At 50.9% G+C, this 26,954-nt stretch overlaps 1 protein-coding gene across 1 annotated transcript in view; it reads left to right on the top strand.

Moving 5' to 3' along the window:
* PRDM11 (PR domain containing 11) overlaps positions 1 to 24,086 on the top strand; it is a 57,689-nt gene extending 33,603 nt beyond the window's left edge. The window contains exons 4-6 of the mRNA XM_006896745.1: positions 1,711 to 1,778; positions 16,841 to 17,028; positions 23,425 to 24,086. Coding sequence (XP_006896807.1) covers positions 1,711 to 1,778; positions 16,841 to 17,028; positions 23,425 to 24,086 — 918 coding nt within the window. The remainder of the gene's footprint in view (positions 1 to 1,710; positions 1,779 to 16,840; positions 17,029 to 23,424) is intronic.
* The last annotated feature ends 2,868 nt before the right edge of the window (positions 24,087 to 26,954 follow it).

Below are 26,954 nucleotides of genomic sequence, written 5' to 3'. Positions count from 1 at the left end.
CAAGTGACCGCGGGACTGCAACTTGTACACCAGGGCTATACGACCTAGAGGAATGTCTTTGTCTAGGACAGTAAAATTCACTTTAGATTTAGATCAGGTCAGAGAAGACTTTTAAAGAAAGTTACACAAGATGAGTCTTAAATGATGAGAAGGGACAAGCCATGGATATTTTAGTGGTAGAAAACTACAAAAGATTATATTCGTTGGGGTACCCTTTCTGTAAACTTTGCAAACATGCAGATAGTTCTGCACATTGTTTTAAGAAATATCCGTGGGTAATGAAAACGGGAGGACTCCTCACCAACTTTAGATGATGATCTTTTCTGTTGAGGGAGGAGGAGGAGGTGGAGGTAGAGAGCTTCTTCAACTCCATTGCTGTATTTTCTTGAAATAAGAAGAAAGTTAGTTCTTGGACAACTGTGACCTTTTTACAGGTTTCATTATGCTTTTAGATTTGTTAGACTTTTTATAAATGCTAACCAGTGTGCTAACATCTGTTCAGGCCCTGGGTGGCACAAATGTTTAATTAAGCACTTGACTGCTAGCTAAGGTGGATCTGGGGAGGGGGGACACAAAAATTCTTGGAATGAGAATACTCAGTGAATTAAATATACTCATTTAATAAAAAGAAAGAAAGAAAAGAAAAAAGAAAAACATGAAAAGATAGGATAACTCCAGAGTAGACACCATCAAAGAGAGAATTAGTGAATTGGAAGAGAGTTCTGAGACATTTTGCCAGAGCTGATAAATAAAGAGGGAAAACCTTGAAAAGATAATTGAAGTAGGTGTTGAATAGATTGAGCTGCTTCTATATATGTTTAATAGAAAAGGATAGACTGGGGGGAAAAAAACTGGGAAATTGTATTTAAAAGTGTAAGAGCTGAGAAATTTCTAAAATTGAAGCAGACGTAAGTCCTCAACTTGAAAGTACTAACCAAATAATGGAGACTTTTTAAAAAACAGAGACATTCCCACCTTGAAATAACATAGTAAAACTACAGAAAATTAAGGGGAGTCTTGAAATTTCCTGTAAGCATATTATCCACTAATGAATGACATTAGATTGACAGGAGATTTTTTTAGGCATTTATGGCAGCTTTTATAGGCCATCCTCAAAGCACTGGTGGAAAATGAAATCCAGTCTCACACCCAGGAGAACTGTGATTCAAGTGTGAAACTAAAATAAAGACATTTTCACAGAAGAGAAAGTGATCCAACCCCAAGCCTTGGGCTCGCAAACATTTTACGTTCTAATTGCATTTATGTTGTATGCTCAGCCATCGAGTGCTGGCCTCTGAGGACTCCATGGCGAGAGAAAGGGCTGGCTATAGTTCTCATTGCAGTGAGATGGGATGGGAAATGCTGTCTGTTAGCCATGTTTCTGGGTGTTCCATCAAGACAGAGGAAGGATATGGTTCCACCCATCTGCCTCAAATCTCTCAGGAATTCAAAACACATGGGAAGAGTTTTCACCACCCCCAGCCCCACCCCCAGCATCCCTAGAATGGGGATGGCTTGAGACGAGGTGGCAGGAATTCCTGGCCACGGGGTCTTAGTTCTGCAGCAATGGGAGGCTTTTGGGGTGATGACAGAGGGAATGGACAGTGACTGCAGCCAGACCCTGGGTCCTGGGTTGGGCTGAAGCCCGTGCACTTGAGATCCCCCTCTGACTGGCCCATTCTAGACTCTCTCTCTTTCTCTGTCTTCCAGATAGTGGACAAAAACAACCGGTACAAGTCCATAGATGGGTCTGATGAGACGAAAGCCAACTGGATGAGGTGAGTCCTGCCCACTACTGACTTCGTGCCTGGCCTCTGAGAAAGAGGCTGGGGGAGCGTGTTAGACCAGGAGTTCTCCAATGATGACGTCTCCAGAGTACTGTGTGCAGGGTTTGGGGTGCTTCCCGAGAAGCATCCTTCTCCCTCAGGCTTCCATCAAGGAGCCCTGAAAGAATATCTGTGGCAGGCCAGTGGGGACTCCTGGAGGCGACACCCTGGCAGTGTGTCTGGAGTAACCAGACCCAAGGATCTTGTAGCATTCGCAGGGGTGGGCCTGGGAGGGTGGGTGATGTCTCTTCACCTGGGTCACAAGTCTTAGGCACATTCTCTCAGGGCTGGACTCTGGCCAGAGCTGTGGAGGGATCATCCTTGGGCAGCAGTTCCTTAGACTGCCCGCCCACTCCACCCCCCTCCTCCAGAAAAGGAAGCTTCCTGAAAAGTCTCCAGCTTAATCTGTTTTGAACCCTGCAGGCTACTCAGGCCTGGTCACTTCTGAGTGTGGTTCTTCCCTGGTCTAGTGGTTGGGACGGAAGTTTGTACAGAGAGGAAAGAGATTGGCCCAGGGCCCCTGGCTGAGCTGAGCCTGGAGCCCGGGGCTCTCCTTAGGATGCTATGCTGTCGAAGGCCTGGTGTGCCAGCATTCAGCCTGTGAGGTCTGTGGGCGGTGGGAGAAGTCACACCCACCTCCTTGGTGGCCTCCTGGGTGGCTGGAGCTGTGGATCTGGGTTTGGAGGGAAGGAAAGATCTGCGATGGCTGGGTTCAGGGGTCCAACTGGACCTTGACTGATTATTCTGTTGGCATCCGTGCAGTTCCATGACTCAGGGTATGAGGACCTGTAATTATACTTGGAGGGACACAGTTAGGGACTGGCCTGGGCTGTTTGCTGTATTTAAACTGTGACTTCCCAAGAAATTGATAAGACTTTTTTTTTTTAATTAATTTAAATGAAAGTTTACAGAGACTTAGGGTTCCTAGTCATTCATTGTTGAACTTTTCTCCCTGCCCACCCCCTCCCCCCAATTCACTTTTCTCCATGATAAGTAAAAGAAAAACTCTTTCATTGCTATGCAGTCCCTCCCCCCAAGTCCATTGCACTGTGCAGCCATCATTCTGGACTCCTGTCATGACAATAATACCTAATCATATATCTCTTTTAAACAGATCTCTCTTCTGTTGCAATGCAGTATACATCATTCCTCCCCTTCTTCTCTCTCTTTCCTCAACCCCAATGTCAGGCCCGTTTTACAATAGTGGCCCTGTGCAATATTTGTCTTTTTGTAGATGAGGCATTTTGTGGCAAGGAGATGACCACTGTCCTGTCCCCGTCCTCAGTGGCCTCACCAGTGTGAGGATGTGGGCCCGCATGTGTCCCCATCAGAGTCACCAGCAGAGCTGAATGGCCGTTTATGATCTGCAGGCCTCTTGATTTGCCCTTTCATTTGCTGGAGTGACTGTGCTCAGAGCCATTTAGTTGCAGAAGCAGAGGTGCCAAGGATGAGTGGCCCCGCCTTATGGAGTGGCTGGTCCTGGGATCTGGGACAAGCACCCGTTCCCCTTGGCTCTGCTCTCATTTCACCCAGTCTGATCAGACAGTGCCCTGGACGTGGTCATCACTGCCCTCTGCATTCCTCCTTTCTCAGCCGCTGGGCCCAGGCCCGCTCAGGAATGTACTCACCAGCCGTTTGCTGAGAACCTGCTGTACTCTGTGCTGGGTGCCTCTGTCCTGGCCACACAGCTCCCCAGGCTCACACCTGCCACAGAGGAAACCTTCTCACATGCTTGTTGAATCAAGGCAGAGATGACGTGCTGTGAGGGACCAGATGAAAGAAGGCCAGGAGGGAGCCTTTGAACAGGACCTTCAGTGGGCCAGGATTTTGATGGGGGCACAGAAGTGGGGACACGAGTCTTTTAGACAGACTGTTGGATGGGCAGCACAGAGCAGACCCCCAGCCTGCACTGCTCTGTCTGCCTGGGGACCAGCAGAGCAGAGCGTGCTGTTCAGCCAAGTGGACACGTCCAGCCTGCAGCCAGGCCTTTTGGCACTGCCTCATTCAAAGCTGCATTCTGCTTTCTACCCCCAGTTCATGACCTTTCACCTTGGGGCCAAGGTCACATTAGTATGTCTTCTGAACAAATGTGATCATTCGATGCCTGAAGAGAATCTGGTTGGTTGAGTTGGGGTCACGCCCCAGGCACCAGTGTGACTTAAAGCTCCCCATAGTGATCCTGATGTGCCGTGAAGTGTTGAGAAGGGCTTCTCAAGGCTGGTCTTTATGCTACGGGGTGGGGGGTGGGGGCGGGGTGGGGACTGAGGCTGGAGTAGGACAAGGTCTTGTTCAAGATCACACAGTGGCAGAACAAGGACTTGAACCCACAGCTCTGGACTTCAAGGCCAGAGTTCTTTCTGCTTATGCACAAAGGAGCAGGTACGGTGCATCTTTCTGTGGCTGTGTGTGGGCAGCGATGCGGTGGGGTCTGCTACCGCTACCTCGCTGGCAGGGGATCATCCTGCGCCTGCTGCCAGCCCTGCCCTGGTCTAGGATGGCGCTTGAGAGGAAGGGACCTGCATCTCATTGAAGACTCAGTGGGATGAGTTTGGGGTGCAGTTTATTGACATGGAGATACCTGCCAGGTGAGCCATTTGACATGGAGATACTGCTAAGGCCAGAAAGAGGGGGAAGTGAATTTATCTGGACTTTGTCCTCCACCATCTGAAGAACTGTTTCTTTGCATTTGAAATAGTTCTTTGCCGTTTGCTCGGGTGGCCCAGTCGTCAGAAGGGAGTTGTCCTGCAAACCCAAAGTTGTGCCTCTCTGGTGGCTGAACCCACAGCAGCTAAGAGGGAGAAATATGGGCATTCTCCTTCTGTGCAATTCACAGCCACCTTATAACCCGCCGGATGTTTAGCTATGAGTGGGTTTCAACTCCACAGCAATGAAAAAAAAAAGGTTACAGTTCACAGTTGCTTCACTCACACTGTCACAGCCTAGGGTATTAGGAGTTAGCAAATGAAGTCAGTTAATTCCTTGAAAAAGTAGGAAAATCACTCTGCAGTGGGGCAGGAAGGGGGATCGGATGAACACTGACTGGATGGATGGTAGCCCTCTGCAAGGCCCTTGTCATTCATGACACCAGTGGCTCTCAGCCAGGAACGGAGAGAAGCATGTGGTTGTCACAACTTGGGGACTGAGGGTGGATGCTACTGGCTCCTGGCAGGTTGGAGCAGGGCTGTTAATAGCGTCCTCTATTGCACAGGGCAGTCTGCCTCCCTCCCAACAGAAACTCCTCAGCACCATAAGTAAACCCTGCTGAGACAGAGAAGCCTCGCAGCAGCCCCGGGAAGCTGCACCAGGACTGGCGTCCTCACTTTAGAGGAGGAAACAGCTTGCAGAGGTCCCTGGTTGACCAAGTTTGACTCCACCTCTAGTCTCCACTCAGGCCTTGCTTCCCCTGCTGTCTTGGACTGGGTGAAGACCTTCCTTCCTGTCTTCTGGGCCCAAGGATGGAGGTGTAGGGGCGGATGGTGTGGAGGGTGAAGGCAGCCTGCTTTTGTGTCTCATGTCTCAGTAATGCAATCCGGGCAGCTGTCAGAGGCTGGATGTACCCCAGGCACCTGTTTGGGGTGGATTTTTTAAACCTTCTGGCCCCAGTAAGAGGATGAATGGAACTGTTTGGTAGACGAGTGGAGTCCCGAGTGGGTGCCAGGCCGGATGGTTAGGAGAGGGCTGTGCTGTGGTGGAGACGAAAGCTGAAGACATTGCTTGTCATCATCAGGAGACTGTCTCCCATGTGTGTGCTCTTATTTCGCCCACGCTTTGGCCCTCAAGGCTCCTATAGGTAAACCTCGATCTGCTTTCCTGCAAACTCAGGGCAGATTAAAAAACCCAGCCAACAGCACTGCCATTGAGTCGATTCAGACGCATAGCGACCCCACTGGACAGAATTAGAACCACGCCTTTGCGTCCAGGTTGCCATGGTCAGTATTCCTGTGAGAGGTGAGGAGAATGAGGCTGTGTAGGAGAGGGTCAACGAGCTGCCCCCATTCTCAGCAGCCTGAGGTGACCCCTACCCTCTGTCCACTTGGCCCTGCGCTCCTGCTCATGTTGGTAGGAGGAAGGTGTGGTGTGGTGAGCAGGACAAAGTCATGGGCGCCCCAGGTGCCTCCGGGCTCCCCTGCTGGGGGCTGGCAGTTAGGAAGAAGGACCTCCTACCTTGATGGTCATTTACCCAATTGTGCTTTGTGGGATATTCAACCCAAGGAACGTGGTGCCCATGACCGAGCGTAAGAGGAAGCCCAAGTTCTCCAAGGAGGAGCTGGACATTCTGGTCACCGAGGTGACCCGCCACGAAGCCGTGCTCTTTGGGAGGGAGACCATGCGGCTGTCCCATGCCGACAGGGACAAGATTTGGGAAGGCATAGCTCAGCAAGTCACCTCCGTCAGCCAGGTCCCCCGCTCCATCAAGGACATTAAGCACAGATGGGATGACATGAAGCGGAGGACAAAGGACAAGCTGGCCTTCATGCAGCAGTCCCTGTCAGGCCCTGGGGCTGGGGGCCGGGCGCCCACCATTACGCTCACCGCCCACGAGCGAGCCATCGAGTCAGCGCTGCTCACCGCCCGCTCTGGGCACAGCTTCCCACGGGCAGAACTGGACGGCACCGACAGCCCCTCGACCAGCTGTGAGTATCCTCTGTCCGCGTGCCCACGCGCCCCCTTCCCACGCTCCCAGACTTCCCAGCCAGGAGTCTGTCATTCCCATTACTCCCCCACCACTCCTGTCTCTCCTCCACCATTCTTGCTGGAACATTCGCTAAGCTTGTCTGCACTGGGAGCTGGGAGGACAGAGCTGGGTATGGCTTCCTAGACACCTAGGAGCAGATGCGCTTGACTGAAATCCTTGCCTTTGGCGTGAAGGAAAGACACAGGCTGGCTTCTCGGGGTTCATGCTCTGCTGTTGCTGTGCTGGAATTCGTGGCCGTTTTGAACTTGGGGGGGCCCACATGCATGTTGTGCAGCTGGCTGGCCCTGCATCAGCGCCAGGAGCCGTGAGAACGGGCTGTCCGAGGGGCTGGGGTTGAGTAAGCAGAGCCGTGGGAGTTGAGTAAGAGTTAAGTGGGCCCAGGGCGTGGGGTGGAAGGGAGGGGAGGGGAGGGCTGCACAGGCCGAGAACAGCATGTACAGAGCAGGGCCCTTGTCAGGAAGGCGTTTGGCACGTTCCAGGAACAGTAAGGAGCCAGGCGGGGAAGCCGAGCAGCCGGCGAGGGGGAGGGCGCAGGCCAGGACTCCTCCCTCGGCATCTCATCCCCCTTCCTTTATCTCTGTATTGTTCTTGCTCTCTCCTTTCCTGTGCCATGCTGCCTGCTGCCTTCTTCCACTTCTTCTCACCTTCTGCCCTCTTCCTCGTGCACCCCACCCTGTCTCTCTTTCCCCCACTGCTTCCTGTGTCTCACAGAAGAGCATTTAGGGGCTGGAGTGCCCAGTTCCAGATTCCCTTTGGGACTGTAGTTCTGGAAGGGAGATCACCGAAGAGGGCATTTGAGGCCCTTCTGTGCCAGGCCTGTCACCCTCCAGTTCTGCCCAGCACACAACACTCCACCCTCGGCCATTGTTCCCAGGCAGTCTGTAGGAGACAGGGTGGTCAGAAAGGCCCAGGGACACCCCACCCCCCACCCCCCAGGAAGATAGTCCACAGAGCCTGGCCATTGGATCAAGTCCCTTTCCTCTTTGGCTGAGGCTCCTGACAGGTGGTAAATCAGACTTTCAGGACTGGGATGGGCTGTGCGGTCCCATCTCCTCGTTATCTAGATGAGGGGTGGCCAGGATTTGAGCCTGGGTCTGCTGGCTCCCTGACAGTCACTGTGGTCCTCAGAGTCTGGAGGAATCCACCTCATCAGGCAAAAAAAGGACACTCAGCACCTGCAGTCCCCATATCCTATTCTGCCCGTCCCTCTGGCCCCTGGAGCCCCTGGGTAATGAGGTTACCAGATGCCGCTGGACTTGGTGGGGAGCTGTTGGACAGGTGCCCCCTACCCGCAGGCTCAGCCAGCCCCCCTTTCCTGGCCTGTAGGCCCAGCTGCCGCATACCCAGCCAGGACTGCACACCCGGCCAGGGGCCTTTGGTGGAATGAGGCCCTGGAAGGGAGGGGCAGTCCTCGCCCAACTTGCTCCTTCCTGGGTTCTCCTCACCAGCAACTCTGACTGCTGCTGCATCCGAATGGCATTCCCAGTTCCCAGGGAGGACTGCTGCCCCACCCAGCAGGACCTCCGAGGGACCTGAGAAGACCCTGCCCCTGCCCTGGCCTCTCATCTCCTCTCCAGGGGGCTGGCTCTGAATGCAGCCTCTTGCAGGTCCAGGCAAGGTTGGGAGCGCCTGGATACGGTCAACCTGTTGGATCTTTTATTTCTGCCATGGGAATCTTCCTATAACCTTGGCCATGAGAATGCTCAAGCCTGCAAGTGCAGGACCTAGAGCTCGTCCCTGGGTCCACCTGGGTCCATCTTCTCTACCTGTGGCCTGGCCTGTGTATACATTGGAATGTGATGCACTGCCTAGGCAGCTGCCGTGGGGACAGGCATACATGAGGGGCACTCGGGCTGGTTGCACGGGTGGCTCTCCTGGCCAGGCACCGTCCTGCCCTGTCACTCCTGCTGCCATACCACCTGGGGACCTCCCTGCAAGTAACAGGAGAGACTTAAAGCTGCAGTTCCCAGCAAGACCACCAGGTGGCCCCAAGCGATACAGGATCGGCCTGGTGGAGGCTCCAGCTGGCAGCTTTGTAGAGCACCCACCTGCCTACTCTCCTTGAGTATTGTCCTTACCTGTGCTGACAGGTGGACAGGTGGCTTAGGCAGGTCGTGACAGTGCAGTCGTCACCCTTACTTTTCAGAGAGAGGACGTGGCGTGGCCCAGCCCAGGTGCGTGCTGGGCTGGCAGGTCAGGCTCTTTCCCACGACAATGCGGCCCACCATTGACACTCACCCTCTTCTCGGGGTACTCGGCCTGGACTCCCCAGATACTTGAGGAACCAGGTGGCTGGTGAGAAGATGTATACTGACTTGGGCTGGGGGTTAGCAGATAGAGGGCTCTGGTGCTGTATTTCCGGGCAGGAGCCAAGCCCAGGGCTGCCCCTTCCTCTCTGTTGTAATCATTTGCCCTTCTTTGTTTCTGTCCCCCAAGATGACGAAGATGAAGAGGTGCCCGGGCCCTCGAGACAGTCTCTGCGGGCACCCCTGCAGCGGTCTCCAGAGGAAGACCTCCACCTGGCCAGGCCCAGCCTGCTCCGCTCGTCCTCCTCCTCAGACCAGTCCGAGACGGTGGGCACCAAGCGGGAGGCCCTACCACAGCCCTCACCCCAGGCCCAAGCTGCCTATAGGACCCCTGGGCCCCACCTCAGCCCGCCCACCATGGGCCTCGACTGGCCACTCCTCCACGCCCACGCCCAGCAGACTGAGGTGCTCCGGCAGTTCTGCCAGGAGCTGGTGGCCCTACACCAGGACATGGCCAGCAGCATGCGAATCATCAGCCAGACCATGGCTGAGCTCACCGGCCACATCGGTCAGATGTGCCAGACACTGACGGAGATCCGAGATGGGGGCCGGGCATCTCAGCAGGGACCAGACAGGGCAGACCGCACAGGCTCTGTCCCTGACGCCACAGCCTGCTCAGCAGAGACCCCCCAAGTTGCCCCAGAACCAGCCCCTACACGGACTACCAGGTCTTGGAAGAGAAAGCGCAATTTCTAAGCAGGCTGGTCTGCGCTGGGAGAAAGGATGGAGGTGGGACGTCCAGCCTTGAGGCGAGCGAGCCCCTCTCCCGTCTGGAGCAGGACCAGTGGACCAGTGATCTCTGTGGGATGGTCACCTGCCTCTGCAGTCCTGGCTGGCCCATGTCTAGCCTCACTCCCTCATCGTCGGCGGATGCACGGGATGCAGGGGAAGCTCCCTGCTTGATGCTTGCTTGGCCCAGAGGCTCCTGCTCCTCCTGGCGTTTCTCCAGGATGGAGAGAGGAGCATTCATGGGAGCAGTATGAGTGGAATCCCGCATCAACCTCACCACCTTACCCTTTCTGAGGGAGGCAGCCTGAGGCCCAGCAGGCTGTACTCAGCCCTCTGAGGAGGGGTCCATCCATGTGGAAGGGTCCGTCCATGCGGCGTCTCTGCCTTGGCCTCCCGCTTGCCCTCGTGCGTGCGCTCAGCCCCTGTGCTTGCCTGTTGTGGAGAAGGGAGAAGGAAGGGTGGAAGAAGCAGAAGACGGCCTTGCTTCTTAGAGGTAGCATGGGATGCCTGTCCCTGCACTTGTAGATGTGAAATCGCAGTGGGTGCTCCGGACAGCCGGAGAGGCAGCCAAGTCAGGTATTGTTGTTGTTGTTGTTGTTCTCATCTTCTGCATCAATGGGTGACAGATAATACAATCAGTGGGTGGTGTGCCGGGGCCAGAAGCCAGTGCTATGGATTTTTCCAGCCAGAGGTCAGTTCTGTATCTGGGTGGGAATGCGAGGACCACTCCTCACCTGGTCTCCCTGCCCAAACACCTCAGTCTCATGGGAGCAGGATTGTAGGGGACAAGCCCCAGCATCCCCCACCCCAGGGCCCTGAGGCTCACCTCCAAGGACTGGGGAGAGGCAGGGCCTACTTCATGAACCAGAGGCAACCTCTCCTCTGACCCTGAAGAACCAGAGCCCAGCAGGGCCTCTGTCCCATTGCAGCATGCCTCGCCTCTGCTTGCTTGGGCTGCTCGTGCTTAAGCTACACACAGCTCTAGCTTCAGGCTTTGTGGTGGAGTGTAGGATGAGAGCTGGGCTCTCATAGGGAGCAGAGTTAGGGTGGGAGGGGTAGACGCGGACTTAGCTCTGACCAGGGTGCAGCCTAGCTGTGTCCTCTGCTCCGTAGTCAGAAGCTGCCCCCTCCCTCACCCTTCCAGCTCTAGGGCCTGAGCATGGGCTCTGCTGTGTGCCTGCCATGCCCTTTGCAAACCAAACTCCTTTTCCACATGCACAGAAAGGAAGGCAGCTATGCTGCCCCCTGTCCCCGTGCCTCCATCTCCCCGTTCTGGCCTTCTTTGGGAGTTCTTGCTCCCTCAGACTGAACACTAAGCCCAATGGCTTAGTTCTCACCTGTTCTTGTCCTGCCCTTCCATGCTGGAATCAAAGATTGCCTTCCGGAGTATTTTTGTTAAGATGGCAATAAAAAGAAACCAGTCTCACACTTGGAACACCCCCAGTCTCCAGGATCTTTCTTTGGTGTGTCCGCTCTTTGTTCATTCCCCTCGAGAGTCTCAGCAGCCCCTAGCCTCCGCCCTCAGCCCCCCAGCAGAGTTTAGATGAATAGGGAGAAGCACACTGGCATAGCCCTGATTCCATCTGCTTCCAGGTGCCCTGGCAGCGCTCATCCGGGTCAGCTCCAGTCCTCAGAGGGAGAGAAGGAAGGGAACCAGAGTGGTCCAGTGTGTTTTACTGCCTAAGCATCAGTGTTGCTAAAAGAACTTTGTTCCTTAGAGATGAGTTAGGGGTCCTGGGTAATCAGTTTCTGGTAAGAGACTCCAAAAGAGCCAGGGGGCCTGTTTGCCAGTGTATCTTAAAGACCACCCTGAACTTTTCTAAGGTGTCTATCTATCATTGGCAAGGGCCAGTTCCCTTAGGTCTGAGGCCCCTCAAAGTAACTGGAGCTGCTCCCTCTGGCTCATGTTGGAAGTACCCTCAGCAGAGAAGAGTGGGGCACTGGAAAAGCTGAAGACCCTCAATGAAGTGGATTGGGGCAGCGGCTGCAGCAGTGAACTTGATCATAGCTGTGAAGACCTAGGAAAAAGACATCATGATTGGAAAAGGGGTGTCAGTGGGAGAGAGGAGGACCCTCAGTGACATGGATTGATGCAGTGGTCTAGAAATGGGCTCGAGCATAGCCAACTGCCTGTCCTGGGGAGAGGGGCTCCCAGGCAGAAATCCCCAAGTCCTCTTTCTGGATCTTCTTTTCTAGAAGGTTCCAACCTGCCTTTACCCCCCTGGAATTGAGGTCATGCTCTGCCATTCTTAGCAGGGTCAGGTGTGTTGCCAAAAAGGATGTCCAGGGCAATCAAGACGGTCCCATTTCCAGGAGATCCAACAATACCATGGTGTTGGGTCCAGAATCTTCTCCACTGGACCCAATGTTTTAAGTACTGATGGTTGCCCTTTCCTTTTGGCCATGGGTGGAGAGAAAGGGTCAAAGTCAAAGCAGGGATATGGAAATCAGAGCAGAGGGGCTAACAGGGGAAGAGACTTGTCAGCTTTGAATGGAAAAGCTTTTCAGTTTCTCACGTTAGTGAAAGGTAGTTAATGGGAAGCCAGTGTTGCTTTAGAAGGGAAGCCCCTTCTCTGAGTGGTGGGGATTTCTTCACCAATGCGCTATTCTGTGGGATGTTGGGAAGCCCCCTGATGGGTGGACGTCACAGATCCCATCAGCCCAGAAGCATAAATGCGTGTGAGAACCCAGAGTCTCACTTCTTTCCTCACTTCCGTCTCTCACAGACGTGGCTTCCTTTCCCTTACAAACATTTTCATCAAATAAGAGTAGTTAAATCTGGTCTTCATCCCCTTTAAGAAAATGGAAATCCTGTGGGGTAGAGTTGGAAGTAACTGCTAAGTCTGGATCCAGCAAAAAAAAAAAAAAAAAGAATATACTTTTTAAGACAGTGGGTGAAGGTTGAGAAATGCTTTCTTGGTGCTTATCTGTCCAGTACTGGAATCCTCAGAGGACCTCATGCTTGGAAAAGTAGAGGTCAGTGAAAAACAAGGAAGACCTTTAAGGAGATAGGTCGATGCAGAGGCTGTCGTGGTGAGCTCAAGCATAGCAACGATTGTTCACGGTGCAGGGCCAGGTGGTGCTTCCTTGTGTTATGCATGGGGTGTGAGTTGGGACCAACTCGGTGACATCTGTCAACAGCCAGAGCCAGCAAGGAGGTTGGAATGAAACAGTCGCGATATTGAAAAGTTCCTCCTAGAATCCTGTCACCACCACCATCACCACCCAGCCCTCACTGGCATCTAAAGTTCCCAGCTCTGCTACTCTGTCTCGCATGATGATCACTTGTATCTGCAGGACAGCCTGGCCAGGCACCACCTTCCTCTGCCTCTCTGACCAAGCTTTGGTCAGCCAACACCAATAGATTTCTTCATTCCCAGGAAGCCTTTCATTCCTCAGGGAAGACTCTTGCTTACCTGAAGCCAGGCAATGAGACAGCCATCGCTCTTCATAAAGGTGTCATCAGCTATGGAGACAGGAGGATTCTGGGAGTGGATGAAGGTATCCATGTTATTGCAAAACACTTGAGAAGGAGACCTAATTAGAGGCTCTTGCTAACTGTGAGGTGGTCAGTTCAAGTCCCACCCGGCTACTCTGTGGATGAGAGATGTGGAGATCAGCCTCTGTAACAATTATAGTCAGGAACACCCCTTGGAGGGCAGTTCTGCCCTGACTTTCAGGATCACCATGCATCAGGGGACAACAGCTGACGCTGGGTTTTTCAAGTGTTGGGATTTAGCTGGCTCCATATAGCTATACCTCATATCATATCGTACAAACCTCAGGGAAGGAAGCAGATTATTAAGATTCACCGTGGGTTATATCTCACTATTGCATATTTCAATTACCAAGTTTCCGATTCATCAAGGACAATAAGAACAAACGTTCATCCAGCTGTTGGAGATACTGCGTGATCAATGCAAGGACTCGGGGTTTTCGTCTTAAATATTGATTCTTCTGGTGCACGAGAGATGGAGAGGGAAATTGACTGGAATCTTTCTGAGCCTTCTGATATATTCTTGAAATTGGTCTTTTGAATATCCTGTTAGCAGCTTGTTCCTCATCTATCTTTGTCGCTTAAAGTTGAATGCCAGGGGAAATAATTCCCGCTCTAAGAGCTTAAAGGCTGTTTAGAATTTGAGAGGAGGAGAGAAGAGTATTCTTTGGTTGTGACTCAAGTGATTATTGCAAAAGAAAAGAAAGGTGAATGAATGGTTTGCCTTCTGCGTCTGGGAGTGGAGGGGATTTGGCTCTGCCTCCATTCTGTTCTGTACTAACCACAGCAAGCCTGATTATTTTAGGGGGCTAAGATCGTAAGCACTTATTAAATCAGAGCTGGAAAATATTCCGCCAATCGAGGGGAAAAAATAGATCTGAAATACATAGAAGGGATAAATGCATGTAATTGGAGAACTGAGCTTGGGAGGAGTGTAGTGGATCTGGGGTTACAAACAAGATCTGTCCTTAGTGTGTCTAGGAATTTGTAGATAAATCAGAACGAGCACATAGTTTTTATTTCCTCTGACTTTAGTGCAGGGAAAGGCTCAGAGCCTTTTCAATGATCTGAAAGCTGCACACACAGCAAGTGGGGGTGATGGTTGTGAAGAGCTTGTTTTTGTGTAGAGGCTGATATCAGTCATTTAAAAGTAAGGGCAAATGTTCAGAGCATTATAGGGTAGTGAGAGTTGTCCATAAGCAGGGCAGTAGTGACCTGGGGACTGCCGGCGATTTGGAAGGACTTCTCTGGCCAGTAATTCTCTGTCCCTTCCTCAGTCCTTTGGTAAGAATGTCTTGGTCATGGGATGGTAGCATCACTACCGCTCTCCATGGAACCGTTTTCACAGGGAGGCTGATGATTCTGCTGGAAGCTGGGAAGGACACAGATGTGTCTAGGCCAACATCCTGTACAGGAAGCAAGGTGGGGTGTGTGTGTGTGTGTGTAAGCACCGGATAGCTGTCAAAGTCCATGCCCCCAGTATGAAGCTTATAACTGATTACTCTCAAAGCACGTGTTTGCAGCCCATCCGTTCTCATTCTCACTTCCCCTTCCAGCATGGACTGATCCCTGTACCCAGGTGGTCGGCCACCTCTGTAAGACTGAGGCTTCCCCCAAGGCCAAGAAGAGCACACTTCCCCAGGGAACCTCCCCAGGGTGGCCAGACCTATATCTCTGGGTGTCTCAAGGTTTCTGGCTGCCTTTGCCTTTACTGCCACTTGGCAGTGGAGTTGATGTTTGTGTACTTTTCTCAGTTCTTTTAGCGTTTCATTTTGATTGATTAACAAAGTCCATCTTTCTTCCATGATGCCAGTGGTGGATTAGAACTTCCTGCTTTTGAGTTGGCAGTGAAACTCTTTACCCATTAGGCTACCAGAGCTCCCTCTCATGACTAATTGCTGTTAAGACATTGGTGTGTTAAGGTAGTTACATAGGCTGGTTTTTAAAGCATTGTTGGAACCTTAGTATAAATAGCTCTCAGCCTGTTGTTGTTATCAACCTTCGTTATATCAGCACCAATTTTTTTTTCTGTAACCAAAGACATTTTTGAAAAGTTTTTTTCCTGAAAATGCTTAACATTCCATCATATGAACATATACCATCATATCTCTGATATCAGACACAGCCATTTTTGCCTTTCCACAGTTTTAAATAAAGAGAGGTATAAAACATTTTGCATACGGGGGTCCCCATGTTACTGTGCTTGAACCGTACCATCAATTTGTTCCCCAGAAATTGTGCCACCCATGTAGTCAGCCCTTTTCAGTATAGGAAACATCTTTCTCACTACTCGGAGGAGTCCTGGTGGCACAGTGGATTAACAGTGGCTTGCCAACCAGATGGTCAGCATTTTGAACCCACCCGCTGGTGCCATTGAGAATCTACTCCTGCCAAGATTTACAGCCATAAAAACAGAAAGGTAGTTGTACACTGTGCTATAGGGTCACTATGGGTCAGATGCAATCTGAAGATGGTGAGCCTGATTTTTATTTTGGTACCCCTGTGATGTAGTCCCTCTATCTCCCCCGAGCCCTGTAAATCTGCCAGGGAGTCAACATGCAATATGACAGCTCTTAGTAACAGAGAGGAATACTTTCATTATCTTTCTGGGAATTACTTTCTCCCAGATTGTGGCAAGTACAGGTCTTTGGGCTACACAAGACACATACTTTATTTCTTTCCTGGCTTTTTGAGATAAATTCGGGCATAAGAAGTCAGTTTTGAATACTGATTATCAGATGTCACATGGCACAGAACCCTCACCCCACATATAACTTCCCTTAATCCTTTACACCTCTCCACTTCTTCTTTGGGCACATGTTGTGTTTGAAGTGTAGACTGAGCACCAGAAATGTCATTTTGGGGAGGACACAGGAAGGTTCATAGGTGCTGAGACTTTTGAAAGAGTAGTGGGCATTACTGTCTGGTGTTTTATGTGGCCAAGTGGTAAGAAAAACATAGTCCTCAGAGCTCCATCTCTGGTTTATTAGCTGTGTGACCAGCCAGTCACTTGACCTCTTCTGAGCTTGATTTCACCATGAATTCCAGTCTGTTGGATTCACCCGTGGTTGCCAGCCTTCCTTCACCTCTTAGTTGCTTTCCTCCCTCTCGCCATGGGAACCCCCTCTTTTGAAAGATTCGAATCTTTCGCATTTATTAGTTGATCTCTTGGGTATCTTTGACACCTTGCCTAGTTCTCCTAAGCTTTGATATATTATCTACAGTTTAAGGACTCCACCCATCCCACCACCTGCAGTGTCTGGGAACCCCTACAGTTAAAAATTAGTCAAGAGTGGCTGAGATGATCTTTAACATTTTGAATTGCCTTGATATTGGGTGTTGAATTTCATGTCATATAGGAGTCCCTGAACGGTGCAAACAGCTAATGTGCTTGGCTGTTAACTGAAAGGCAGTGTTTGGAAGAAAGGCTTGGCAATCTACATCTGAAAAAAAGCCGCCAATTAAAACTCTGTAGCACACAGTTCTACTCTGACCCATGCGGCGGCTATGAGTCAGAATCTATTTGATGGCAATGAGTTCCAGCTTCCGATTTGAAATTGGCAGGGCCTGTGTCATTCTCAGTCTCAGGGAAGCCGAGAGGTTCAAAGATGTGCCTGGGGTCGTGCAAAGCGATGTCTTTGAGACGATGGTTGGCCGTCCCTCAACAGAGAACTGCTTTGCCGCCCCCAACAGGTGCCTACAGACTGCCCGGCACGGGGCCTGGCACCCGGCAGGCACTCACCCAGGAGTGGCCCGTGGGTTCTCATCTGTGCCCCTCATCCCCCAGGTACGTGGCCATCTCCAGGGAGGAGAGGGAGCAGAACCTGCTGGCGTTCCAGCACAGTGAGCGCGTGTACTTCCGGGCGTGCAGGGACATCCGGCCTGGGGAGCGGCTGCGGGTCTGGTACAGCCCGGACTACATGAAGCGCCTGCACAGCATGTCCCAGGAGACCATCCACCGCAACCTGGCCAGAGGTAAGCGCCCGCTGCACGGGAGGCCACGCCCACTGCCGGGCCTGGGCTGGGGGAGAACCTTCGCAGGAGAAGCCGTTGGAAATTGCAGTGTGTGGACAGTGGGATGGCCCAGAAGGGTTCGCAGCTCTGATCCGGGCAGTGGCCTTCCAATGTGGCATCAGCCCTCCGTAGCGGTCTCAGAAACCCTCATGAGGAACAGAGCTGTGTGAGCGATGCATTCCTAAAGCCAAGAAAAGGAGTCAAACAGAGATTGATCCTGCCTCCCCAACCCAGGTTGATGGAAAGATGTTACCAACCACTGTTGCTTCAATAATAGCAGTTGTAGGCACTGGCATGTGCTCAGCAGGTATTCTATCCCATGTGATCATGGCATCTGTAGCACCTGTACCACAGGTGTGCTGTAGGATTTGACGAGGGAATAAATAAACAACATTTCAGATGATGCTCAGCTTGACCATTTTCAATCTTTCATTATAAATGTTCCACTTTAACGTTCTTGTGTGTGTTATTATGCACATGGCGAAATCAGAGGTCAGATGAGTACAGTGACACCCAGGGTTGTCTGGCTAGGAAGAGCAGGTCTAGGTCTCTGACACCACCCCCACCCCATCTGTGTGACTTCAGGAACTAAACACTAACCTACTGTCTTAGACGGGAACTCTGGTGGCATAGTCCATAGGGAGTTGTGCTGCTGACCCAAAGGCTTTGAAGATTCAAATCCACCAGTCACTCAAAGGGAGAAAGATGGACAGTGACCTCTTGTGTGATTTACAGCCTCTTCAAAGTCCACTGGAGGTTCGGCTATGAGTCAATTCTGACTTTGCAACAATGACCAAGAGAGAGACAAAGACTATATTATACGACCTAACCGAGAAAGCACTAAGCTCATCTCTTTTCTGCTTCATCTTGGTCTCATTACTGGCAGCCATGCTGACATGAGGTTAAAAACACACTTTGTATTAGAGGAGGGTTGGAGAGAGATGGGGACCTTAATGGGTGAGATCCCATTCAGGCTTTATTTAAATGGGTCATGAGTTTAAGATATTCCCCAGCCCCTAGCCCTTTGCCTCCTTATTCCATTCTCTGCCTGACCAGGGAAGGTTGGTGACTCTAGGTCCTTATTTAATTGTTTCTTTGCTGGTGCCAGAACCATACATCCAAATATTCAGAGTCCTTCTAGTCTAAGAAACAAGACTCTGCCCTGATCGTGCCCCACCCAATCTTGTTCCCGACCAGCCTAAGCATTGGAAGAAGTCTTCTTTTGGAATACAAGTTGTGAAGATAAAAGGGCGGTGGTGGGAGCAATCTATTGCAATTAAAGTGTCTCTTTCAAAACAAAAACAGAGCCAACCAAATATGGACATTGAATACACAGCTGCCTGACTTGGTAAAAGGTCTTGTGATTCGAGTGAGAAGAGAACCAGTGGATGCATTTGTCTTTTTGACCTGAGGCTGGCGCCTGCTGATGTCACTGGGAAAGGTGTATTTACATGATGAGATTGCAGTGGCTTCGTTTGACCCCTGGAGGTGCCTCCTGAGAAGCATCCAATGCACAGTGGCTGCTCAGTATGTCCTTGTGGAATGAGTCACAGAAGCAACGAATGAAGTCTCCAAAACAGTCCATACCATCAGAAAAAAGAAAATCAAGAGAAGTCATATCTAAGGTCCCAGGTCTCATACCTTGGCTATAATCCTCTTGAATTTTTCTGGATTTGTCATGTCCTTTTTTTTGCCCAGTCTTCTCCAAAGCACCTCAAGCTTCATCACCCTCAGAGATCTCTGAACACAAAAGGAATGTTTAGAGAAAGGGATGAGCTTTCAGGAGTGGCTCAAAGGAGACGTAGCAGACAACTCAGAAGGAAAAGCATCAGGACGTGAAGGTCCAGGAGGAAGGAGTGTCTATTCTTTGTCAGAATGAACAGCAGGGAAGCAGGAAGGAAACTGAAAACCACAGCTGGTGGGGCAGGGCCAGAGATCTGAGTGAGCTTGGCCTTGAGCCCTGGGAGTGGTCATGGAGCTCTGTGGTCTGTACAAGTGCATCTGTAACCTCTGGCTTTGGCATGTTCTGGATACTTTCCTGGAGCCTTCGATTGTTGCACCAGTCCTACTTGGCAGTGGTGCTGCTAGGAGTGGGTGACCTTGTGTAGGTGCCAACCCCACCCCCATGAACCTTCTTTCATATCTGACCATACAGACAGAATCCTCTGTTGATGTTAGGTGCCATCAAGTCGATTGGGAATCATACGGTGCTGTGTGTATCAGAACAAAGCACTCCCTGGTCCTGCGCCATCCTCACCAACTCTGCTGTGTTTAAGCCCAGTGCTGCAGCCACTGGGCCAATTCATCTTATTGAGAGTCTTCCTCCTTTTTTACTGAGATTCTGCTTTACCAAGCATGATGCCTTTCTCTGGTGATTGGCTTCTCCAGGTAACATGTTCAAAATATGTGAGACAAAGTCTTGCCATCTCGCTTCTCAGGAATACTCTGCACTTCTTCAAAACCAGGTTTGAATGAGTTCTCCTAGAAGTCCATGGTGTATTCCATATTCTTTTCAATACCACAATCCAAGGCATCTGTTCTTCTTAGGTCTTCCTTTATTCACTGTCCAGTGTCCACATGCATATTAATGAGTGACAATACCTTGGCTTGGGTAATGTGGACCATAGTCCTCAAGGTGACATCCTTGCTCTTTAGTACTTTAAAGAGGTCTTTTGCAGCCAATTTGCCGAGTGAAATTTTTATTTTAAATTTGAATCTTAGAATGATATGTGATAAGTATAGTTGTTAATTGCTTAACTGTAGTAATTCATAGATTATATGAATACTAACACAAAATCATTTGTGTTTATTTGGCAAGAAAACAAATAGGTCTGTCTAGGAGAGGGTGAAACCAAGTTTCTCCTTGGAGGCTAGGATTTTGAAGCTTCACCTCACTTACTTTGGGCACGTGGCCAGGAGAGATCGGTCCTTGGAGAAGGACATCATGCTCGGAAGGGTGGGTGGGCAGCGCAGGAGAGGGAGACCCTGGATGAGATGGACTGATACGGTGACTGGGGCAATTGGGGTTGGTGTGTTGGAGTTAGTGAGACTGGCTCAGGACAGGGAAGGGTTCAGAGCTGCTGTACATAGGATCACTATGCATCACAGGCAACTCAACCAATAACCTTCTATGACAGGTTTGGAAACAAGATTGGCATCCACTTCCTAAACAACTTGCCTCTGGAACTGCTATGAACTTTGGTAAATGCCAATAGTTGTAGAGGGGCTTCAAGCCTTTAGTTCATAGGGTCGCTATGAGTTGTGCTCGACTTGAAGGCAATCAACACCACCACCACCACCACAAAATCTTCCTATATTGAATTACAACATTACTGTTTGACACATTACTAGTAACTGAGTGGGAGCCTTTTATGATTTTTTTCCTTTTAACTGCTAGTTCATTCTGAAAAAATTATTGCTATAGGCTCATAAATACTACTTATTTCAATATTGTAACTAAAACACCAGGAAATTTGACAAGAAGCAGCAACTATGAAACATTGGCTGAAACAGAGATAATGCTTGTAGCATGTGCAGGTAAAACCACATGATTTGAAAGGTCCTTGTAATTGGATAATAAAGACAGTTCTCATTAGAATGCATCTAAAAGTTCAACAAGTGAATTAGCATGGAGGTTTAGCCTTGGTAGGCATTTGGATAAATGTAACCAGGGCTTAAGAAAAAATGTTTTCGTTGTTATAATTATCATGTAAGTTTAAAAAAAAATAATAAATTTCTGATGAAGCATGGCACAAAACTTTTATTAAGGGACAGACAGTAATTCTGGTGCCACCCTTTTGGGGAGGACCCCTTACAGTCCTCGCTCCCGTAGTGACACCAGGGCTTCTTGTAAAGCAAAATCACCTGAGCTCCAGTCACTCAAAGTTTTACATGGAAGAAGATTTTTCTGTATTTGTGAGTTGGAGCCCTGAGAAAGCCCACAGCGTGAAATACTAGAATTTGTTAACTAGGGACATTCATAGGAGCCCAGAACTGCTTTCTGAAAAGAATGTCAGTTATTCCTTTGTGACTGTCCTTTCAGAATTGCATGCATCAAGGGAGCTCTGGTGGCCTCATGGCAAGAAGCTGCACTGCAATCTCAGAGGTGCGTGGTTTGAATCCACCAGATGCTTTGCTGGAGAAGGAGGGACAATTTCCTGTACTGGTCAGATCCGATTTGACGGTACACACACAAAGAATTGCATGAATCCAATCCAAGCATCCATTGCTTGTGTTGATTAATATGTGCTATTTGATTAATTTTGAAAGTCCCCTGGTGGCTTAGGAAAGGCATTGCCATCCCAAAGGCGTTCAAATCCACCGGCTGCTTCGTGGGAGGATGGACAGTCTCCTCCCATGTGCGTTACTGCCTCTGAAAACCCGCTGGAGGGTGAGCTATGAGCCGGTTCCAACTCGACAGTCAAACAACAACCAAAAGAGCCCCTTTCCGAGTTCCTGGAGGCTTTGGGATCAATCTTGTAATGCTCAAAGTTCTTCTTTGGCATATGGCTTTTTCTAGAAGCCTTAAATCCAAAGAGGCCTCTCACTCCTCCTAGGAAATGTGAAAGACCTTGTCTTAGATCAGAGAGGCCTGAGGAGTCTCTGGTGATTGTAGCTTTGTCCTTTCGGCACCCTCGGGACTTTGCTGGCAGACCTGTTGGTGAGAAAGGGGAAAGGCAGCTTTAATTTGTAGAGCTTCTGAATGGGCAAATGTCGTATCTCATCTGCGAGACAAATAATTTGTGTTTTTGAAAGTCTCCTTCATCTTTTCCCTTCCACCTCTCTGCAGATGTGGGGGAACCACCTAAGCTGTAGGGAGCTTTGGAGATGAGGTTATTCCTCACCCATTCATGTGCTGTCACCTCTCAGAAACCTGGGGTCAACCGTGGAGCAGGGCTCAGCACCCCACGTCAGCTGTGGAAAGCCAAGGCTCTTGTCACAGCATGGAACCAACATCTGTATTACGCAGGGAGACTGGCATTTACTCAAAGGCCTTTTACAGATGTGGCTGTCAGATGCCTTATTACCAATGAGCATATTTCAGGTCAAGTCATTGCCCAGAGTTACATGAGCCTGGGACCTTGGCCTTGGTGTGGGCTTCCTGGGGGCCTTAGTGTGGGCTTTCTGAGGGTTGAAGAGATGCCTCGGCCTCCTTAAGAAGGCTCAGCTGTTTAATAAAGGTATACTAGCCATTTTAAAGAAGCTGGCAAAAAATTTGCTCTGCTGAGGTAACTTGGGGTTGCTGTGAATACTGAATGCTGTGCCACTGGTGTGTCAAATGTCATAATTTGGTGTCCATGGTGGACAGTGTTTGGTGGAGCTCCCAGATTAAGACAGGCTTGGAAGCAGCAGTAGCATCCACTTCCTAAACAACATGCCTCTGGAAACTCTATGAACTTAGAGAAATGAAAATAGTTGTAGAACAGGGTTCAGATCTTTTGTTCATAGGATCGGTATGAGTCACACTTGATGTGATGGCACTTAACGACAACAACAAAATAGCTCCTTAGTAAAGACTTCACTGAGGTCTAGAGATTTTAAGTCATTCACAGGGTAGAAAGAAGCAGAAAATAAATCCCCTTTCATCAGGTAGGAATCCCAGAGATGGTTTAGGAATGCTTCAGATCAGTGGCACCTTGGACCTTTATCTTGTTGGTGGCAGCCATCTGGGAGTCCTGAGCCTCTATAGGTGGCTCCGTCTCCTCTTTTCTCCCCACCTCAGTTGTCAGTGAGGAGAAGCACAGAACTTCCCAGTGAGCTTTCTCTCAATTGCTGGAAGAATTGGACAAGAAAGTTGTGTTAGGGTAGACTTACCCCTACATGTACTGTCTCTGGTGCAGTCAGGGAGGTGAAAGGAATGGGACTCAGGTTGTTTCATGTGGACATTTTACCAAGTCAAAGCAGCATCTTCTAATTGCCAGGGCCGGAGGGGAGGCCTTAAGGATTGGCTGAGTCAAAACTCATTGGCTCCGAGGCATGTTACCAGCCACCCCGTTTGACAGAATTGGCTGTTAGCTTCTAAGGGTCTGAGGCTAACAAACACCTTTGAAAGAATTTCTAATCACCATCCCCAATAGGATTTTCTCCACTTACAAGTGTAGAATTTGTATCCTTAGGGCACCATCAAAACTGTCTCCTGAAAAGTAATTCTTTCCACTTTTTCAGGTCCCATGACTATAGCTCCCATGATCCTTTAGGGAATCCGTATCTCTCCCTGATTGCAACACATGACCCATGAGACCAGACACAAAGGGATGTGTCCAGTGACTCCGTAATAGGAGGCCTTCTTTGTTTTCTGTTGGTTTTACCACTTTGGGGGTTTTCCCCACTTCCTCATACCCTGGTTTTCCTTCCTAGGAGAGAAGAGGTTGCAGAGGGAGAAGTCTGAGCAGGCTCTGGATAACCCAGAAGACCTGAGGGGTGCCATACAGCTCCCCGTGTTGAGACAGGGCAAAAGTCCCTACAAGCGTGGCTTTGATGAAGGGGATATGCACCCCCAGACCAAGAAGAAGAAGATTGACCTCATTTTCAAGGACGTGCTGGAGGCCTCATTGGAAACAGCGAAGGTAGAAGCCCACCAGCTGGCACTGAGCACCTCACTGGTCATCCGGAAAGTTCCCAAGTACCAGGATGAGGCCTACAGTCGATGTGCGGCGGCCATGTCCCATGCACAGAATGTCAGCCGGACCCAAGGGGAAGGGGATTGGAAGATCCCCCAAGGGGCTCCCAAGGAACCAGGCCCACTGGAGGATGAGGAAGAGGAGCCTTCATCATTCAAGGCTGACAGTCCTGCCGAGGCCTCCCTGGCATCTGACCCTCATGAGCTCCCCACCACCTCCTTCTGCCCTAACTGTATTCGCTTAAAGAAGAAGGTCCGGGAACTCCAGGCAGAACTAGACATGCTTAAGTCTGGGAAGCTTCCTGAGCCCCCCGTATTGCCACCGCAGGTACTGGAGCTCCCCGAGTTCTCAGACCCTGCAGGTAAGTTGGTCTGGATGCAATTTTTCTCAGAGGGTTGAGCACACACCGGGCAGTGCTCTGTTGAGGTGGTCAGACTCTGTCCTGCTGGAGCCACCACAGGGGACACCCGAGTTGTGTCACGTGGAGGTGGACACCGGCCCCAGGGGCCTCCGGCAGGCCCATTGCACTGCAGTGGGATGCTTCGTGGGTTTGCCAATGTATCCTCCTCATCAATAAAGGAAGTTGCACTGCAGGAAGGGTGTGTGCTGTGTTCTTGACCTGCTCTCTTTCTCCATGGTCCTAGCGGTGGGTGATTGACACCAAAGCCTAATTTCTAACTCTAATCCTTCTCTCTCTCCAGCTCTAAGCACTGTGTAGGCAGGGGGCAATCTCATAGCTTCCCCGAACTCAGTTCAGGAGCCCAGCTCTCTTTTCCTAAATCACTCCTCTGCCCTACGTGGTCCTATCCGTCCTGGGATCCTGGAAGGATGAGGTTGGGGTGGGGTGTGGATACAGAAGATTCAGAGCCTTTGGCAGCATGCATGCTCCCCCTTCCTTTTGACTGCCTGGATCTTTTAGCGTTCAACAACTAGAGAGGTTTTTCCGGACACATCTGAAGCTGAGTTTGAGATTTCAATAGCATTTCCTCTGTTAAACACACCCCCAACTCGGAATGAGGTGTTTCAGAGATTCAAAGCACCCACTTCAACTAAACTGTAAATTGATCCTGAAATCGCTTGTCAGAGCAAGCTTCGTCCTAGGGAGGCCCGGCTCCCACTCGCCCTAGACTTCACAAACAGTGCGGCAAATGGGCCTCGGGTCCTTGATGTGTTAACTTTTCTTTGAATGTTCCATGTACTTTTCTCTCTCCAGATCCACTCTCCTAGTTTGTGCTGTCTGGTTGGTAGGGGACGTTTCAGTTCCTTGAGTCAGCACTAGTGGAGGGTGAGGGCAGGCAGCAGGGCATGTGGTCATAACACAGAGCGGGCACAGATAATCCACGGAGAAGAGCCCGCTGTGGCTAACAGAGAGTCGATAACCAAATTCTAGGCTGGCATCCAATTTGCCTTAGGAATTAACTTGGTTTTCGTTCAGTGAGGCCCCTACAGTTTGGGCAGTGTTTCCTGATCACTTGGGAAAAGTCTAAATTTGTTCGTTCTACTTTTTTCTTCCACTCGGTGTAAATGTTCCCTTCTCATTTGTTTTCCAGCCTCAGAGAGCCTGGTGTCTGGCCCGGCCATCATGGAAGACGACGACCAGGAGGTTGACTCAGCAGATGAATCCGTCTCCAACGACATGATGACAGCGACCGATGAGCCCTCCAAGATGTCATCGGCCACCGGCCGGAGGATCCGGCGCTTCAAGCAGGAGTGGTTGAAGAAGTTCTGGTTCCTGCGCTATTCGCCGACCCTCAATGAGATGTGGTGTCACGTGTGCCGCCAGTACACGGTGCAGTCTTCCCGGACCTCGGCCTTCATCATCGGCTCCAAGCAGTTCAAGATCCACACCATCAAGCTGCATAGCCAGAGCAACTTGCACAAGAAGTGCCTGCAGCTGTACAAGCTCCGCATGCACCCCGAGAAGACGGAGGAGATGTGTCGCAACATGACCTTGCTCTTCAACACCGCCTACCACCTGGCACTGGAGGGCAGGCCCTACCTGGACTTCCGTCCCCTGGCCGAGCTGCTGAGGAAGTGCGAGCTCAAAGTGGTGGACCAGTACATGAACGAGGGCGACTGTCAGATCCTCATCCATCACATCGCCAGGGCGCTGCGGGAGGACCTGGTGGAGCGTATCCGCCAGTCCCCCTGCCTCAGCATCATCTTGGACGGGCAGAGCGATGACCTGCTGGCCGACACCGTGGCTGTCTATGTCCAGTACACCAGCAGCGATGGGCCACCGGCCACGGAGTTCCTCTCTTTGCAAGAGCTAGGCTTCTCCAGCACGGAGAGCTATCTCCAGGCTCTCGACCGAGCCTTCTCCACGCTGGGCATCCGGCTGCAGGATGAGAAGCCCACTGTGGGTTTGGGCGTGGATGGAGCCAACATCACGGCCAGCCTGCGGGCCAGCATGTTCATGACCATCCGGAAGACGCTGCCCTGGCTGCTCTGCCTGCCCTTCATGGTGCACCGGCCCCACCTGGAGATCCTGGACGCCATCAGTGGGAAGGAGCTGCCCTGCCTGGAGGAGCTGGAGAACAACCTGAAGCAGCTTCTGAGCTTCTACCGCTACTCGCCACGCCTCATGTGTGAGCTGCGCTCCACGGCCTCGACCCTCTGCGAGGAAACCGAGTTCCTAGGGGATATCCGCGCCGTCAAGTGGATCATCGGTGAGCAGAACGTCCTCAATGCGCTCATCAAGGACTACCTGGAGGTGGTGGCCCACCTCAAAGACATCAGCAGCCAGACCCAGCGGGCAGACGCGTCAGCCATCGCCCTGGCCCTGCTGCAGTTCCTCATGGACTATCAGTCCATCAAGCTCATCTACTTCCTGCTGGATGTCATCGCCGTGCTCTCGCGCCTGGCCTACGTCTTCCAGGGCGAGTACCTCCTGGTGTCCCAGGTGGACGACAAGATCGAGGAGGCCATCCAGGAGATCAGCCGGCTGGCCGACTCCCCGGGCGAGTACCTGCAGGAGTTTGAGGAGAACTTCCGCGAGAGCTTCAATGGGATCGCCATGAAGAACCTCAGGGTGGCCGAAGCCAAGTTCCAGTCCATCAGGGAGAAGATCTGCCAGAAGACCCAAGTGATTCTGGCTCAGAGGTTCGATTCCCGCAGCCGCATCTTTGTAAAGGCCTGCCAAGTATTCGACCTGGCTGCCTGGCCCAGGAGCAGCGAGGAGCTCGTGAGCTTTGGCAAGGAGGATATGGTGCAAATATTTGACCACCTGGAGGCCATCCCGACCTTCTCCCGGGACATCAGCAGGGA

The sequence above is a fragment of the Elephantulus edwardii genome, unplaced genomic scaffold (genome assembly GCF_000299155.1).
Source record: "Elephantulus edwardii isolate Elephantulus edwardi_28Jun2011 unplaced genomic scaffold, EleEdw1.0 scaffold00189, whole genome shotgun sequence".
Taxonomy (NCBI): domain Eukaryota; kingdom Metazoa; phylum Chordata; class Mammalia; order Macroscelidea; family Macroscelididae; genus Elephantulus; species Elephantulus edwardii.
Note: the sequence above shows the minus strand (reverse complement) of the source record. Positions and strands in the feature narration are given on the sequence as shown.